This window comes from Macrotis lagotis, chromosome 4 (assembly GCF_037893015.1).
Source record: "Macrotis lagotis isolate mMagLag1 chromosome 4, bilby.v1.9.chrom.fasta, whole genome shotgun sequence".
In the NCBI taxonomy this organism is placed as follows: domain Eukaryota; kingdom Metazoa; phylum Chordata; class Mammalia; order Peramelemorphia; family Peramelidae; genus Macrotis; species Macrotis lagotis.
Genome location: NC_133661.1, coordinates 163,700,029 through 163,717,442, shown reverse-complemented (window position 1 = coordinate 163,717,442; position 17,414 = coordinate 163,700,029). Strand labels below are relative to the sequence as shown.

The 17,414-nt window shown below is 35.1% G+C and overlaps 1 protein-coding gene across 7 annotated transcripts in view; it reads left to right on the top strand.

Annotated features, from left to right (window-relative positions):
- MINDY2 (MINDY lysine 48 deubiquitinase 2) overlaps positions 1-17,414 on the top strand; it is a 133,572-nt gene that overhangs the window by 59,242 nt on the left and 56,916 nt on the right. For 6 of the 7 annotated variants that reach the window (XM_074234566.1, XM_074234565.1, XM_074234569.1 and 3 more), the window contains exon 4: positions 10,941-11,099. The exons of the other annotated variant lie outside the window; for it this stretch is intronic. In XM_074234566.1, coding sequence (XP_074090667.1) covers positions 10,941-11,099 — 159 coding nt within the window. The remainder of the gene's footprint in view (positions 1-10,940; positions 11,100-17,414) is intronic. 7 annotated transcript variants of the gene reach the window in all.

The window sequence follows — 17,414 nt, the reverse complement described above, 5'->3', positions numbered from 1 at the left end:
ATTGCCATTCATTGTTGGGAATGTTTTATTTACAATGAATCTAAATCAACCACTTTGAAAAATAATTACCCCCCCCTCCAAATTAAGTACAGCTCCTCTAATACAAGATAATCTCCTCTCTCTCTCTCCCCTCCTCTTCCCTTCCTTCCTTGTCTGTCTCATTCCTTCTCCTCCTTCCTTTTCTCTTCTCCCCAGGTTTCTTTCTCTCATTTTCTTTTCCTCCCTCTTTTCCCTCTTTCTTTCCCTTGCTTCTCTTTTCCCTCCCTTCCTTGCCTTTTCTTTCTTTCTTTCTCCCTTCCCTCAATATTAGTAGTCATGCTTCTCTCCCACAAACAATAAAAACAGAAGGAAACAAAGAAAAACAAAACTCTTGTAGCAAAAATAAATTAGTGAATTGGTCACCGCCAAAAATATGTTCATTTATGTGCCATGTGCCTATCAGGAGGTGGCTAGCATGTTTTATAATGAGTTCTCTGTAATTATTACTGATCATTTCATTGAGCACAATTCTGAAGTGTTTCAAAGTTCTTTTTCTTTGCAATATAAAAATTGCTTTCATGCTTTAGTCCACTTCATTTGATATCAATTTCCTACATAATCTTCCTTTGCTTCTCTGTCAAACAATCCTTTCCATCATTTCTTACAGCACAGTAATTTGTTATTACATTCATATACTCTAATTTGTTCAGCATTTTACCATTTGATAAGTTGTCTCTTAGTTTCCAGTTTTTTGGCTAGGATAAAAAGAACTCTTATAAATATTTGGACCAATTCCAAACTTCACCTAAGAGTACATTTGTATGACTGCTTTCTCAAGATCTTTTTAGATTGAGACTCTCTTGTGGTGTATGACATCCATGTTGATGAGAACATTTGTGAACAGCAGAGACAAGGTCAGATCCTTAGAGTGCTCCACAAATCTCCCTCCAATATCAATAACTTTTTGGGGAGCATCATCATGCAACCAATTCTAAATCCCTTTAGTCTGTATTGTCATTTTTCTCCATCTGATCTACAAGGATAACATCTGAGACTTTGTCAGCTACTTTGCAAAAACCTATATATAATTGGCATTTAATCAATCTAACAACCAAATAATTGTTTAAAAAAGAGGGGGAAGGGGTGGCTAGGTGGTGTAGTGGATAGAGCACTGGTCCTCGAGTCAGGAGTACCTAGATTCAAATCCAGTCTCAGACACTTACTAATTACCTAGCTGTGTGGCCTTGGGCAAGCCACTTAACCCCATTTGCCTTGCAAAAAAAAAACTAAAAAAGCGGGGGGAAGGAAATTCATGTGTAGCATGATTTATTACTGATAACACCTTGTTGGCAGCATTTCCTTTGTAAAATCTTCTCAAAACTACTTGTAGTCAGGGTGGCTAGGTAGCGCAGTGGATAGAGCACTGACCCTGGAGTCAGAAGTACCTGAGTTCAAATCTGGTCTCAGACATTTAATAATTACCTAGCTGTGTGGCCTTGGGCAAGCTACTTTTGCCTTGCAAAAACCTAAAAAAGTAAAACCTACTTGTAGTCAATGATCCACATTTTTAAGGCATTTTAATGTTTATAATTTTTAGTAACATACATTCTAGTATTTTTCCAGGAATAGAGGTCAGGTTTGGTTTTTTGGGCTACAGTTTTTGTGGTAACTTTTCTTTGCTTTTTTGGAAATTGGAATAATTGCCCTTTTCTAATCCCATAACACCTCACTCATTCTGCATACTCTTTCAAAGATCACTTAATCTTTGTAAAATTTAAAAATTTTTTTGTGGCTTAAAATCATATATGTTAGAGTGGAGTAAAGGTAGGGACTTACCTGAGCTCTTCCCCCCATCCCTCCAAAAACCTTTAAATAATAACTTTAAACCAATTCTAGAATGGCAGAACCCACAAAGGGATGGAGGGGGAAATTTTCCAGCCCAAGACAACTTAGAGGATTGGTTAGAAAGGTCTGTTTAACCAGGGTAAGAGAAGAGCACAGTCTAGGACAAACTCTGCTCCTCAAACCCCAGGAAATTAGGAACAAGTCTGGATCAGTGGCAACGGTGGTAGTTTCTGGATCTCTCAGCCCACAGATGCCAAAGTCACCTTTTAGAAGGTTGGTAGGAAAGTTTTGTCACACCTGGATCAGAGTGGACACAGTCTAGTGCAGACTCTTCCAGCAAAACACCAGCACCAGCAAACCAGGAGCAGACCTCAGGAGCCACTGAATCAGCAGCTATAGCAGCTGTTTCTGGAGCTCTCAGCCACAGATGGAAAGAGTCAAACAGTTGGTCAGAGATTACAGGGACCTCTTTGCTGGCATTGAGGCAGGATTCTATTGCTTTGCCTATATTCAGATCCTGAATGGCAGTGAGGAGGAGCACTAGCATACCAGAACACAGTCCATGAGATGTTAATACCTTTCCTTAGATCATACTACCTTAATATGAACTGAAAACTCCTGAAGTTTGAGACAGTGTGTCCTCCACCCTAGAAGCAGACCTCTTCTTTGACAAAGAGTTAAAAATCAAGAAATCAGCTGGGAAAATGATCAAAAGCAGGGGAAAAATCCTAGCCCTAGAAAGTTACTATGGTGACAAGCTAGATCAAAACATACACTCAGAAGAAGATAAAGTCAATTGACTACATCCAAAGCCTTCAAGAAAAATAAGAATTTGTCTCAAGCCCATGAAAGAACTCAAAAAGGATTTTGAAAATCAAGTAAAAGAGATTAAGGAAAAGTAGGGAAGAGATATGAGTAATGCAAAAAAAAAAATCATGAAAAAAAAAGCAGCTTGGTACCAAAAAATACTGAAGAAAATAATACCTTAAAAAATGGAGTAGGTCAAATAGTAAAAGAGGTACAAAAAGCCAGTGAAGAGAATATCTTAAAAAAGCAGAATTGGCCAAATGGAAATGGATATACAAAAGTTCACTGAAGAAAATAATTGCTTAAAATAGAATTTAGTTAAGTGAATGTCCTTCAGTTGGGGAAATAGCTTAACAAACTGGTGGTATATGTATGTCATGGAACACTATTGTTCTGTTAGAAACCAGGAGGGATGGGAATTCAGGGAAGCCTGGAGAGATTTGCATGAACTGATGCTGAGTGAGATGAGTAGAACCAGAAAAACATTGTACATCCTACCAGCAACATAGGGGTGTTGATCAACCCTGATGGACTTGCTCATCCCTTCAGTGTAACAACCAGGGACAACTTTGAGCTATCTGCAATGGAGAATACATCTGTATCCAGAAAAAAGAATTATGGTCTTTGAACAAATACCAAAAACTAGTACTGTTAAATTAGAAAAAAAAAAACAAGCATTACATTATAATGTAATTTTACTATCTCATACTTTATATTTCCTCCTTAAGAATATGATTTCTCTCTCATCACATTCAACTGAGATCAATGTATAACATGGAACCAATGTAAAGACTAACAGAATGCCTTTTGTGGGGGGTGGGGGTAGGGAAGCAAGAATGGGGGAAACTAAAATTCAAAATAAATAAAATCTTTCTTTAGAAAAAAAAACAGAATTTAGCAAATGGAACCTAATACTTTATGAGAAATCAAGAAGTTGTTGACTGATTCAGTCATTCTTTAGAGCAATAAATAATACATAAATAAAACAATAAAACAAAACCAAAAGAATGAAAAAATAGAAGACAATGTGAAATATCTAATTAGAAAAACAACTGACCTAGAAAATAGATTCAGTCAAGATAAGTTAAAAATTATTGGGCATGGGGTAGCTAGGTGGCGCAGTGGATAGAGTACCAGCTGTGGAGTCAGGAGGACCTGAGTTCAAATTTGGCCTCAGATACTTAATAATTACCTAGCTGTGTAATCTTGGGCAAATCACTTAACCCCATTACCTTGCAAAAACTAAAAAAAAGAAATTATTGGGCTACCTGAAAACCATGATCAAAAAAAATTACCATGGAAAACTGCCCTGATATCCTAGAACCAGAGGGCAAAATCGAAATTGAAAGACTCCATCCATAACTCCCTGAACGAGATCCCGAAATGAAAACTCATTGGATTATCATAGCCAAATTCCAGAGCCCCCAGATCAAGAGGAAAGTCTTGCAATTAGCCAGAAAGACAGAAACAGTTCAAGTATCATGGAGTCACAGTCAGGATAGCAGAATATTTAGCAGTTTGTACATTAAAGGATTGGAGGGCAAAGGAGCTAGGATTATAATCAAGAATCACCTACCCAGCAAAACAAGTATGATCCTTGAATGGGGAGTGGGGGGGGGGGGGGGGGACAGTGGACATTCATTGAAATAAGAGAACTTTCAAGCATTTTTGATGAAAAGTCTAGAGCTGAATAGAAAATTTGACTTTCAAATTCAAGACTCTAGAGAAGGATAAAAAGGTAATCAGGAAAGGGAAATCTTAAGGGACTTAAGGTTAAACAGTTTACATTCCTACATGGGAAGATGAAACTGGTAACTTATAAGACCATTCTCATTATTAGGGCAGTTAGAAGGATTAAGGGCGCAGGTGAGAGTTGAATTTGGAGAGATGATATCAAAAAAATAAATAAAATTAAGGATGAGTGAGGAACGTACTGGGAAAAAAGAAAGTAGAATGGGACAAATGATCTCATGTAAAAGAGACGACAAAAAAATTTATAATGGCAGAGAAGAGGGAAATTGAGTGAACCTTACCCTCCTCAGAATTGACTCAAAGAGGAATAACATTACAAACTCAATTAATTATAGAAATCTGTCTTACCCTTTGGGAAAGTAGGAGAAAAATAGGGATAAGAAAAGAGGGGTGGTAATAAAAGGGAGGGGAAAATTAGGGAGGGGATAATCAGAAGGGACCAGGTGAAAAGAGAGAGAGAATAGCATAAGTGGGGGGCACAGGATGGAGGGAAATAAAATAAGCAATAGTAACTGAAAAAAAATTTGAAGCAGATTTTTCTGATAAAGGCTTCATTTCTCAAACACAGAGAGTTTAAGTCAGAATTCTAGGAATAAGGCATTCTTTAATTGATAAATAATCAAAAGATGAACAATTTTCAGATGGAGTAATCAAAGCTGTCTATGACCATATGAAAAAAAATTCTCACTATTGATTGGAGAAATACAAATTAAAACAGTTGCAGTATTACTTCATACCTATTAGCTCTCTAATAGGACAGAAAGGAAAAATGATGGATATTGGAGGGAATGTGGAAAAATGAGATTTTAATGCATTGTGGGTGAAGTAAACTGATTTAACCATTCTTTTAGTTTTTGCAAGGCAGTGGGGTTAAGTGACTTGCTCATGGTCACACAGCTAAATAAATTTTTTTAAGTGTTTGAGATCATATTTGAACTCAGGTCCTCCTGATTTCAGGGCCGATGTTCTATCCACAGCGCCGCCTAGCTGCCGCGATTTAACCATTCTTTAGAGCAATTTGAAACTCTACCCAAAGGGCTATAAAACCATGCATAACCTTTGACTTAGCAATGCCACTACTGGGTATATATATATATATTGCAAAAGAAATAAAAAGGAAAAGGACCCATATATATACAAGGATATTTATGGCAGCTCTTTTCAGGTGGCATAGAATTAGAAATTGAGAGGATGCCCATCAACTAGGAAATGATTTAACAAATTGTGTTATATGATTATGTTGGAATACTTTCCTGCTCTAAGAAATGATGAACAGGATGCTCTTAGAAAAACTTGGAAATATTGATATGAACGGATTCCAAGTGAAATGTACTGTGGACAAAGTAATAACAATAATGTAAGATTATCAACTGTCAGTGACTTGGCTATACTCAGCAAAACAACGATTCAAGACAATTCTTTCTAAAGGATTTATGATGAAAAATGTTATTCATCCCTAAAAAGAGAACTAATAGTGTCTAAATACAGATTGAAACATACTTTTTTTTTAACTTTATTTTTCTGACGGTTATTTTGGGGGAAGGGTCTATTTTTCATGACATGACTATTATGGAAATGTTTTGCATGATTCCATTTGTATAACCTATATTGAATTGCTTGCCTTCTCCATGGTGGGAATGGGGGAGCTTTGAAGGAAACAAGGGAGAGAATTTGAAACTAAAATTAAAACAAACTTTAAAAATTATATTTACATGTAACTAGGAAAAAATAAAATATTAAAAAAGACTAAAAAAATCACATCTGCTGGTTTTTCGGTATCCTTGGATTGATCCCAGTGTAGTAAGTGCCATAGAAATGTTTACTGTTATCTTTCTCCTTTCACTAACTGGTTTGACCATGCATCCATTGACAATGATCCCATATTCCAGTTACATGGAGATAACTCCATCATACAAATACAGCAATTTGGAAAATTACATTTTATTACTAAATTACTATTGTTTAGGGGGCAGCTAGGTGGCGCAGTGGATAGAGCACCGGCCCTGGAGTCAGGAGTACCTGGGTTCAAATCTGACCTCAGACACTTAATAATTAATTACCTAGCCCTGTGGCCTTGGGCAAGCCACTTAACCCAATTGCCTTGAAAAATCTAAAAAAAAAATTACTATTGTTTATATTTACCGTATCTGAGTAATTTACCAAAGAATGGCCTCCTTGTTAAATTGATTAGACATAGGAATTTGTTAAATGCATATTAGTAAGTTAGAGCAGGTCTAAGCTGGCAACCAATACACAAAAATTAGTGTTTTAATGTTATGTATTAACACTAGTTTCTGCCTATATATTCATCTAAGCTGTATTCATATAATTGAAAACATGCTTAGTAAGCTTGTAATGAGCCCAACATGACTGAAGAAGACAGAAATATAGTTTATATTAATTTGTACAAATTAAGGAAATGAGTACCTTTTGGGATAAAATTACCCAGTTAACAATTGATGTGATTAACAAGATTTTAGTATAACTCACCCTTTTATTCAGGATAATGAGGGAAAAGTACAAGTATGTATTCTGGACCTTTGATGTCTGCCATTATATGTATTATGTAATAGGACAGGCAAATTAGGTCAGTAATTGTAGATAATTAAAAACATTTACCAATGTACCCTCCAAATATGTTTTATTGAGTTCAATACTACTACTTTTAGAAGCAGTTAGTTGTCATATAGTAGTTTGTATTTTATTAGCAACATTGTAGAAATGATCAAGATATCAAAGAAAGCATTGATTTAGCACTTGTAATTATTTTGTTATTGATTGCCTTTTTCTCTTTTTTTGCAAGGCAGTGAGGTTAAGTGACTGGCCCAAGGCCACACAGCTAAGTAATTATTAATGTCTGAGGTCATGTTTGAACTCGGGTCCTCTTGATTCCAGGGCCATTGCTCTATCCACTGCATCACCTAGCTGCCCCCATTGCTTTTTTCTTTTAAAGCAAGCAGTGTTACTATTAACATGCATCAACAGAGTTTTTAATACATAGAAATTGAAAATTATTCTGTTAGCTCTATCACCTTCTGATTAGTCCCTTATTGGAGTTTGACTATCCACATTTACAAAAAGGATTGACAAATTGGGAAAAATCGTAGAAGAAATAGAAAACATGCATAGAGTAATATAAGTAAATGGGGGGAATATGGAAGAAATTACATGTCAAATGTATAGATAGGGGAAGAATTCATATCTAAGGTTGGGAGGTTCATGGGAAGTAAGATGGATAACTTTGCTTACATAAATTTTAAAGTAATTTTAAAGGGGGCAGAAATTTTGCAGAAGTTTCCTTTGATAAAAGGTCTCATTTCTCAAATAAGAGAATTGAGCCAATTTTTTTTTTTGGGCAAGGCAATGGGGTTAAGTGACTTGCCCAAGGTCACACAGCTAGGTAATTATTAAGTGTCTGAGGCTGGATTTGAACTCAGGTCTTCCTGAGGGCCAGTGCTTTATCCACTGTGCCACTTAGCTACCCCAAATTGAGCCAACTTTATACAAGAACCATTCAAAGAATTGGACACTGAAGGGATGCCCATCAGTTGGGGAATGGCTCAACAAATTGTGATATAAAGACATGGAAAGATTTACATATAGTGATGCTGAATGAAGTGAACAAAACTAGGCGAACATTGTACACAGTATGAGCAACAATGTGTGATGATCAATTATGATAGACTTAGATCTTCTCTACAGATCATGGTATTTTCACTTTTTTCCTTCTAGTTTTCCCTTTTGTTCTGATCTTCCATAATATGACTAATATGGAAATAGGTTTAACATTATTGTATATGTATAGCCTATATCAGATCAGAGGGGAAGGGACAGAGGGAGAAATTTTACAAAAATAAATCTTGAAAATTATCTCGACATGTAATTAGAAAAAATATTGTTAAGATAAAAATAAATGAGTCATTCCCCAATTAAGGAATAGTCAAATGCTATAGTAGGCAGCTTTAAGAACAAGAAATTAAAACTATCAATAATAATATAGAAAAATGCTCTATCAGTAATATTTAGACGAATTGAGATAACTTCTCATACCTGTCATAGTGGCTAATAGGACAGAAAAGTAAAATGGCAAGTGCTAAAGGGTTTGTGGGAAAATAGGTACACTAATGCATTGTTGGTGGAACTGTGAAATGAGTTTAGCTTTCTAAAGAACAATTTGGAACTATGCCTAAAGGGTTTTTTGGTGGTTTTTTTTTTTGTGCAAAGCAATAACGTTAAATGACTTGCCCATGATCTTAGGTATGAGGTCAGATTTGAACTCAGGTCTTCCTGATTCCAGGACAGGTACTATATCCACTTTGCAACCTAGCTGCCCCCAAAGGGTTTTAAAACTGTATATATCATTTGCCCTAGCATTCAAGTTCAGAGACCCTAAAAAATCTAAGGGTCAATGGACCCTGGGTTGAGAGCCCCTGTTCTGTGTAGAAATGAAGGAATTCTCAGTAAGGATTTCTACAAAATGTTATGCCTATAGCCTCTCCCAGAGCTGATCTTATGTTTGCAAAGTTTTGGAGGACTTTTTAAAGCTGTAAGTGATTAGTTAAGGGTAATAGAGCCATGTTCTGTGTCCAGAATGTATCTGGCATTATTGCATTTCTTGCTTACAGAAGAGGCCCCAATTCAACAGACAGAAGTGATTTACTTGGCCAGTTAACCATCTACCTATAAATGTTAAGTGAATTGTTAGACTTCCTTTTAGTCCTCAAGAGCTAGTCGTGTTGAGTAATTGGGATTGTAGGGAGGGTCCCTCATACCCTTCTGAGAATAAATATTTAAGTAAATGCCTTTTGCCAATTTAAGGGAAAATCCATTTATACCAACACTTTCAGGAATTTTTAATATTAATAAGTCTTGTACTGTATCAAAAGCTTTTTCTGAATTTATTGATATAATAAAAACTTTTATTATTGATAGTTACTTTGTTTTCCTTTAAGGGCAGTTTGGTGGTGCACTGGCCTTGGATTCAGGAGATTGGGAGTTCAAATCCAGCCTCAGACAGTTGACTCTTACTAGCTGTGTTACCTTGAGCAAGTCACTTAACCTTGATTGCCTAGCATCCAGGGCTATCTCCAGTCATCCTGATTCATATCTGACCACTAGATGATCCTAGATGACTCTGAAGGAGAAAGTGAGACTGATGACTTAGCATAGCACTCCCTCATTCTCATCTAATTCATGTGCTTGCCATGGCATCACCTCCCTGATGTCAATGGTCTTCTTCAAAAACGAAGGACAAACATTATTATTAGTGTTGAATGAGCACAGAGTAATTTTTTTTTTTAGGTTTTTGCAAGGCAAATGGGGTTAAGTGGCTTGCCCAAGGCCACACAGCTAGGTAATTATTATGTGTCTGAGCTTGTATTTGAACTTAGGTCTTGAACCTATTTGAACCGGATTTGAACCCAGGTACTCCTGACTCCAAGGCTGGTGCTTTATCCACTGCGCCACCTAGCCACCCCAAGCACAGAGTAATTCTAAGACTACTTTTATAGACTTCATTCCTTATTATCATGATGGTAATGAGTTACTGACATTGAATATCAAGTGGCCTAAAGACTGATTTGGATATAAATATATATATATATATATATATATATATATATATTACATCCATATCTGAAATACAAATTCTCTCTTAAGATTCCTTCTAACTTCCAAGCACTGGTACACACCCCAGCCTTGAAGCCTGACCACACCCTTACAACTTTAAAATTTTGCCACTTCGGGCTTTCAAGGAGAGAGGCTGGAATGTCAAGGTGAGATTGAAAGGCTAGAAGGGTACTAGTCGGCTTAGAAACAAGAAAGATCTCCTGAGTGCTCTGAATGTTTCTAAAATGTTTTTAATTAAAGAATTTAAAGTACCAAAAAAGAAGCATACTCTCTTATATCTCAAATACTTATATCTCAAATACTGCAGCTTAGTAGCTGCAGAGTTATAGAGCATCAGTTCAGAACAGCTGCTATTTAGGGTTTGTGTGTGTGTTGTTTTCTATCTCCTTACATTTACTGGGAGTTAGGTTAGGCAATGAAGCATTTTGGTTTGGGATTATTCATTGGTTGAATCTGTATTTAGAGAGAACTTCAAATTTCTTTTCCTTCCCTAATGCAGATATCAATAAAACAAACCATTTAAGTGTACCAGATTTTGTTGATAACAATTTAAGGATTTTCCTAGGAGGATTCAGGTTTTTTGGTTTGTTTGGTTTTTTTGTGAGTCATTTGGGGTTAATTGACTTGCCCCAGGGTCATACAGCTGTGTTAAATGTCTAAGGTTGCATTTGAACTCAGGTCCTTCTGTCTCCATACATGGGCAATGCTTTATCCACTGTGCTTAGAATCCAGGTATTAAAAAAATGAAAAAAAAAACAAAGCAGATTATTTGAATTTACATTGGAAATGTTGGTACAAATAATGAATAACTGCTTAAGTAAGTCAAATATTTTATTTACAAGGGTGCTATTTACAGAGTTTGAACTAGTCTTAAATTTAAGCATCTAGATTAGGCTTTTGATTTTATGTATCTTTTCTTTTACTTTCAGAATATGAGTGATGCTATGGCAATTTTGCACAAGCTACAGACAGGTCTGGATGTAAATGTGAAATTCACTGGTGTCCGAACATTTGAGTATACACCTGAGTGCATTGTATTTGATCTTCTTGATATTCCATTGTACCATGGATGGTTAGTGGACCCTCAGGTAAGCAAAGGAATCCAAAATGCAATGAGAAGTTTGATAATGGGAGAAATCATCCCTATTTAAGCAGAATTAGAGAAGTTTTCATGGAGGAGTTAGCACCTAAATTGAGCTATGAAGCAAAGGATGGTTTTCAACTGGAAGAGATGGTGGTAGAGGGGACATGTTTATTCCAGGGATAGAAGAGAGCAGAAGCAGTTCATTTTGGTAGTAACATAGAATACCTGAAGAAAGCTAAAAAAGTGTCTTGTAACCCATTTGCAAAAGGCTTTGGATGGTAGATTAAGGAGTTTATACTTTATTATGTAAATAGTGAGAAAGTGAGGGATTTTGAGGTAGAGGAATCATGCATTATGTTAAGAGATTGTGGTCAGGAATGAGAATAAGTGGTCTCTGAAGACCCTTTGACCTCTGAGATACTCTGAAAAATATATTAGGGGGGGGAATCTGATGAAGGAATGAGTTAGAGTACTATTAAAAAGTTCTGGTGAGAGGTGATGAAGCCTTCAATTTGAGGGATTATGTTTTTAGAGTAGTTATGGTACAGTATATAAATGTTGATAGATTTGCCTTGGGTTTTTAAGACATTCATATATAGCCTTAATATTACCAATACCACATTTTCATATGAAGAAGGGAGAGAAGTTGGGTGGAACACATGTACTCTGTTATTTATAGCTTGTTATATAATCTGATGAAAAGAAACCATATTCACTTATGTGATTTGAACATTATAGTTGTTAAAATTCTGTTTGGAAGCTAAACATGAAATTTGAACTGGTATCTATCAATTTAGAGGTTTTACTGATGTAATAGAAGATTTTTATGGTTACCAAATGTAGTAAATGACTTCTATATTATAGTCATTTTGCCATGTTGGATTGTTGATTTATGAAGACTTTTTCCTCCAGAAACATAATCTAGTTAGAGTTTAGGTTAGAAATAAGAGATCTGTAAAACTAAATTTAATATTTCAGATGAACTTTCAGATTCAGATTCTCTAGGATATGTTTAAAAGTTTCTTTAGATACTTTTTAGTCAAAAATCAAAGTCTGTTCTTATCCTAGAGCTTCAATTCTACCTTTACTAAGGAAATCTATTTCATTTAATTTGACTCTCACTTCAATGCTTTGTTTCTCTTTCCTTTAAGAATTAAAACTTCCATCTGCTCTGAAGATTTCATTCCTTGCCAACTTGACATATCTTACTCCTACCTAGTCTTTCTTTTTCTAATATGAAACACTTAATCACTTCTCCTTCTCCTGACTCTTACCTTTACATATATACATGGCTCCCATCTAGAAAAAAATCTGTTTAAATCTTATTATCCCTTCTTTTTCCCAAACTAGAATTCCACGTTTTGAGCATCTCAAACTGAATATGCATCTCAGATATAAAATGATATAATTAAAATTCAGTATCTTTCCCTCTAAAACCTCTACTTTCAGTAACTGTCCTATTATTGTCTAGAACACTACCATTTTCTTGATCACTCAAGCACACAACCTCCGTGTCATCCTTGACACTTTAATCACATCCACTCCATATATTCAACCTATAGCTACATCTTGTTATTTCTATCTTTCTATCATATATATGTGTGTGTGTGTGTGTGTATATTCTTTCCATTCACATAGTTAACACCCTACTTTAGGCCCACTTAACTTCTTTCTTGTTATGTTTGCATTGGCTCATATGCATCTCAGACTCAGCAGGTATATAAGCAGAATTTATTATCTTTCCCCCCACACACACACTCTTTACACTGTTTCTGACTTTCCTGTTCTCCCAGTCATTTGGGCTCACAACTTCAGTGTTATCTACATATTCATTCCACATGTTCTAGCTATTGAAGTCTTTTATTTCTAAATTCACATCTTTTATATTCTCTTCTCTCTACCTTCACAACTAATATCCTGCTACAGATTCTTACCACCTCTTGGACTAAATTGCAATCTCTTTTGTTCAACTGCAAAAGTCATTTTCTTTATTTTTTTTTTAGGGTTTTTTTTTTTTGCAAGGCAAATGGGGTTAAGTGGCTTGCCCAAGGCCACACAGCTAGGTAATAATTAAATATCTGAGACCGGATTTGAACCCAGGTACTCCTGACTCCAGGGCTGGTGCTTTATCTACCCTACCACCTAGCCACCCCAAAATTCATTTTCTTAAAGAACAGTTTTTGACCCTTCAGTGATTCCTTACCTCTAGGATCAAATATAAAATGCTCTGTTTGAATTTTAAAGGCCACCGCAAACTGACCCCTTCCTACCTTTCCAAGCTTCTTGCACCTTACTTGCACCTTCTGTCTTCCATGAATTCATGATACTGGCTGCCTTGTTGTTCCACACACACTTCCCATCCAACTCTTGTACCTTTTCACATGGTAGTCTCCTATGCCTGGAATGTGCTGTCTCCTCATCCCTACCTCTGAACATCACTGGGATCTTCAAGACTCAGCCCAAATCCTTCCTTCTTACCAAACATTTCTTTGTCTCCTTTATTGCCAGTGCTTTTCCTCTGGGTTATCTCCAGTTGTGTGTGTGTATGTGTATACATACATCTATATTTTATGTGTGCATATTGATATATCTCATATTAGGGAAGACCATGTTTACACATGGTCTTCCCTAATAGAATGAGGTAAATCACTGAAATGCTGTGATTCTCTGAATTCCTAGTAGTGAAGTCACTGAATACATCAATAGACATTTATTAAACATCTAATGCCAAACACAGTGCTAAGTACCAAGTTGCTGTGACTTTTGTTATATTGTCATATATACATATAGGAGATAGAAAAAATATCAACAGTTTTTCAATTACGTGCAGAGAATTTTCTATATTTGTATTTCTGCTATCGTGATGTGAGTGTTATAGATGGTAAAAATTACAGAATAGCCTCCCTTCCAGAAGATAAGGTAAAGGGGCACAAAGACAATTTCTCCATTCTCTAGATTATCAGCAAAAATGAAGTGATCCTTTGGGGCAGAAGGATGGGGGACAACAACTGAAGAGCATCTATATGAAGGCACAGTAGAAAATGGAGTTGAAGGAGCACTGGTAAACCTTGATCTGTGTCAGGAGATTGGAATGTAGATGAATGTGATGCAGAGAATAGTGAAGATAGGTCACTGAATATTTAAGCTGAACATAATTTTGAGAATCTTCCTAAAGAGGAAGAAGCAAATAGATACTTTACCTCCAGTAATGATGATGTAGATCTGTAGATATTATTTAGAGAGAAAACATCCAGAAGGGCTCAGAAGAAGATATAAGTATCTGTGTCTGGTGACCACATCCTAGTACAGAGTCCTTATAACAATGAAATCATCCATTGTCTTCCAAGTCAATATATAAAAGACTTGACTTAGCCTCCCAAGACTTATAAAAAAGATGAAAATTATGAATTTCTGAGGATTCACAAGATGTTTTTGCTAGAATCAAGAAAGCCTTGCTAAATAATGAAATTTTATGCAACCAATTTAAGATCTTAAATACATTTTATTTAATTACACTATTGATCAAAATGAAGTCCTTTAGAAGAAAATGGAATTTTTGATAAATCAAGAGATATTAGGAAGATACTGTCTTTAAATATAAATGTATATATGTATATGGATGTGTTTATATATTTGCATCTGTGTGTATATATTTACAGAGAGAAAATGATATCTTAGAACCATCTTTTGAAATCTGGAGCATAGCATAAGATATAGAGATAACAGATTCCTGCACAGGGACAAAGTATGTCTAAAAAGATCTATTAAAAATGTATTTGTGACTAGAATGGGAATCTGTTAAATACAATTGTACATGTACAATCTATATCATATTGCGTGTTGCCATAGGAAGGGTGGGGGAATCAAGGTGGTGTGACAGAAAAATATGGAACCCAAAGCCTACAAAAAAGATGAATATTGAAAACTATTTTTGCATGTGATTGGAAAAAATAAAAGAAGAGGTGGGGAAAAAAAAGAATGTATTTGTCCAGATTCTTCAAAATGTAATCAAAAAGAAAGAGGAGTTAGCTTAACAAATTAGATATAGAATGGGTGTCTGTGAATGTGCTGTTAACAAATTTAAGCAGGATGGGGGGAGAACTTGTATGGAAAAATATTAAATCTATATAAATTTTAATTATTTTGTTTCCTTCATAATTCTATATATTTTATGTAGATAAAAGCATTATTCTGAAAAATGGTTCATAGATTTTATGTAACTGCCATATTATATAGCGTAGCTGCAGTGAGGAAGAATGGCAATGGGGCCACCCAGTAATTCCAAGGAGATAGACTCCAGTTTCAGATTTCCATATACAAATGCAAAAACTATAGATAACAAATAACAAAAGATGACAAAATGAACCTCACTCTAATTAGGTGAGAGAAGACAAAAGCATTAAAGGAAGCTGAAAAGTTTGATATTCATTTCAACCAACAGGAGATAGGGAATAAAGAAAAGTGAATACAAAGTATAGTATTTTGCAAAACTTAGTTATAAATTGGTTATGTTTAGTATCTTATATATACATATACAGTTCATTTAAGAATGGAAGGTTTTGTCTTTAACTTTATTTGCTGATTTAGTTTCCTTTTAAATGAAAAGCCAAAATCTATCCACTTGAACCCAAGTATTCCAGGCTCTGAGGCTGGTTTTTTCCCCAGCCTCTCTGTCTGCAAAAACTCCAATTTTTCATTATAGGACTCTAAAAGAGTTTGTTCAGACTTCCTGATAAATAAACAAGATAATAGTTTGATTAGTTTAAAAATTTCCCATGAGTTTGCACAATCCGTTTTTGAGAATGTTGTTACAGAATAACACATCCTCACAGTTGCATAGTCAGCTTTTTCCCCATAGTCCTTAGGTTTTATCTTATCTGCAAATTAAATCTTTGAGAATAATTTTGTGCATAATACTTTTAATATTAAATTATTTGAAGAGTTGTAATGATATTTTTTGCAGAAATAGCAACAGACATAGCAATATGATTCCTGGACTCAAAATATTAAACAGAACTACCTTGAATTTTCTAAATTCTTGTCCTTAATTTTTAAAATTTTTATAGGAGACTTCTTTCAAACAAAGAAGATGGCCTGTCATCATAACATTTGGAACTATATATTTCATTTGTTTGGATTTGTGAGGTTGTTGTTTGTGTTTTTCTCTGAATAACTTAGAATTTAGAAATACTGTATTATATATTATATAATAACAGATTTCATTGTTTGTTTGAAGGAAATAAAGTAGCAAAATATCATTTTGGGGCAGCTAGGTGGCGCAGTAGATACAGCACCAGCCTTGGCAGGATCCGAATTCAAATTTGGCTTCATGCACTAACAATTACTTAACTGTATGACTTTGAGCAAGTCACTTAACTCCATTGCCTTGCAAAAAACAAAAGAAACAAAAAAGAAAAGTACAGTTTAGTGTAAATTAACAGCTGTAGAAAAGACAAATTAAATCATTGTACCTTCTCAGAGAAAACCATAAACCACATTTCATCGGGAACATCCCTTAATTTCTTATTTTGTAATAAGTAATTGTCTTTTAAATTATTTGTGAATTTGTAGGTTACAGCTATTTTGAACTTTGTCAGTGCTATGAATAGTTTGGTAAGTCAAATGACTTTTAAAACTAGCCATATTTTTTCATCATTTAAAAAACTATCTAGGGGCAGTTAGGTGGCACAGTGGATAGCATACTGGCCCTGGAGTCAGGAGGAACTGAGTTCAAATCTGGCCTCAGACTCTTAATAATTGGCTAACTGTGTGATCTTGGGCAAATCACTTAATTCCATTGCCCTAAATAAACTATCTATTTCCTCTACCAAGCAAGCTATATTTTTGTAATTGAGAATATAAAAGGGAAAAAATGTAGTTAATAAAACAGACAATTATTGCCCCTTCTGCAGTAATGGAAGGGGGGGACGAGTTTTCTAATCTTTCTTTTGCTTCTCCTTCTCTTTTTTTCCTTTTCTTTCTCTTCCTCCTCATCTTTATCTCTCCCTATTTTTTATTATACTACTCCCTCTACAATTGACACAATGATGATTATTCTATATATTGTTTTGCTGGTTCTTCATTCTCTGCATCAGTTCATATAAATCTTCTATGCTTCCTTTGCTCTAATAATATTCCTTATTTCTCATAGTACAATCACATTCCAATTTAATAAACATGCCACAGTTTGTAGGGCCATTTCTCAGTTGATATTTACCACCACAATAAGTGTCACCATGAATTATTGGTGTTTTTGGCAATAGTTTTCTTTCTATTTTTGACGTCCTTATGTTTACTTAGTATCAGGATTGGTTTTGTC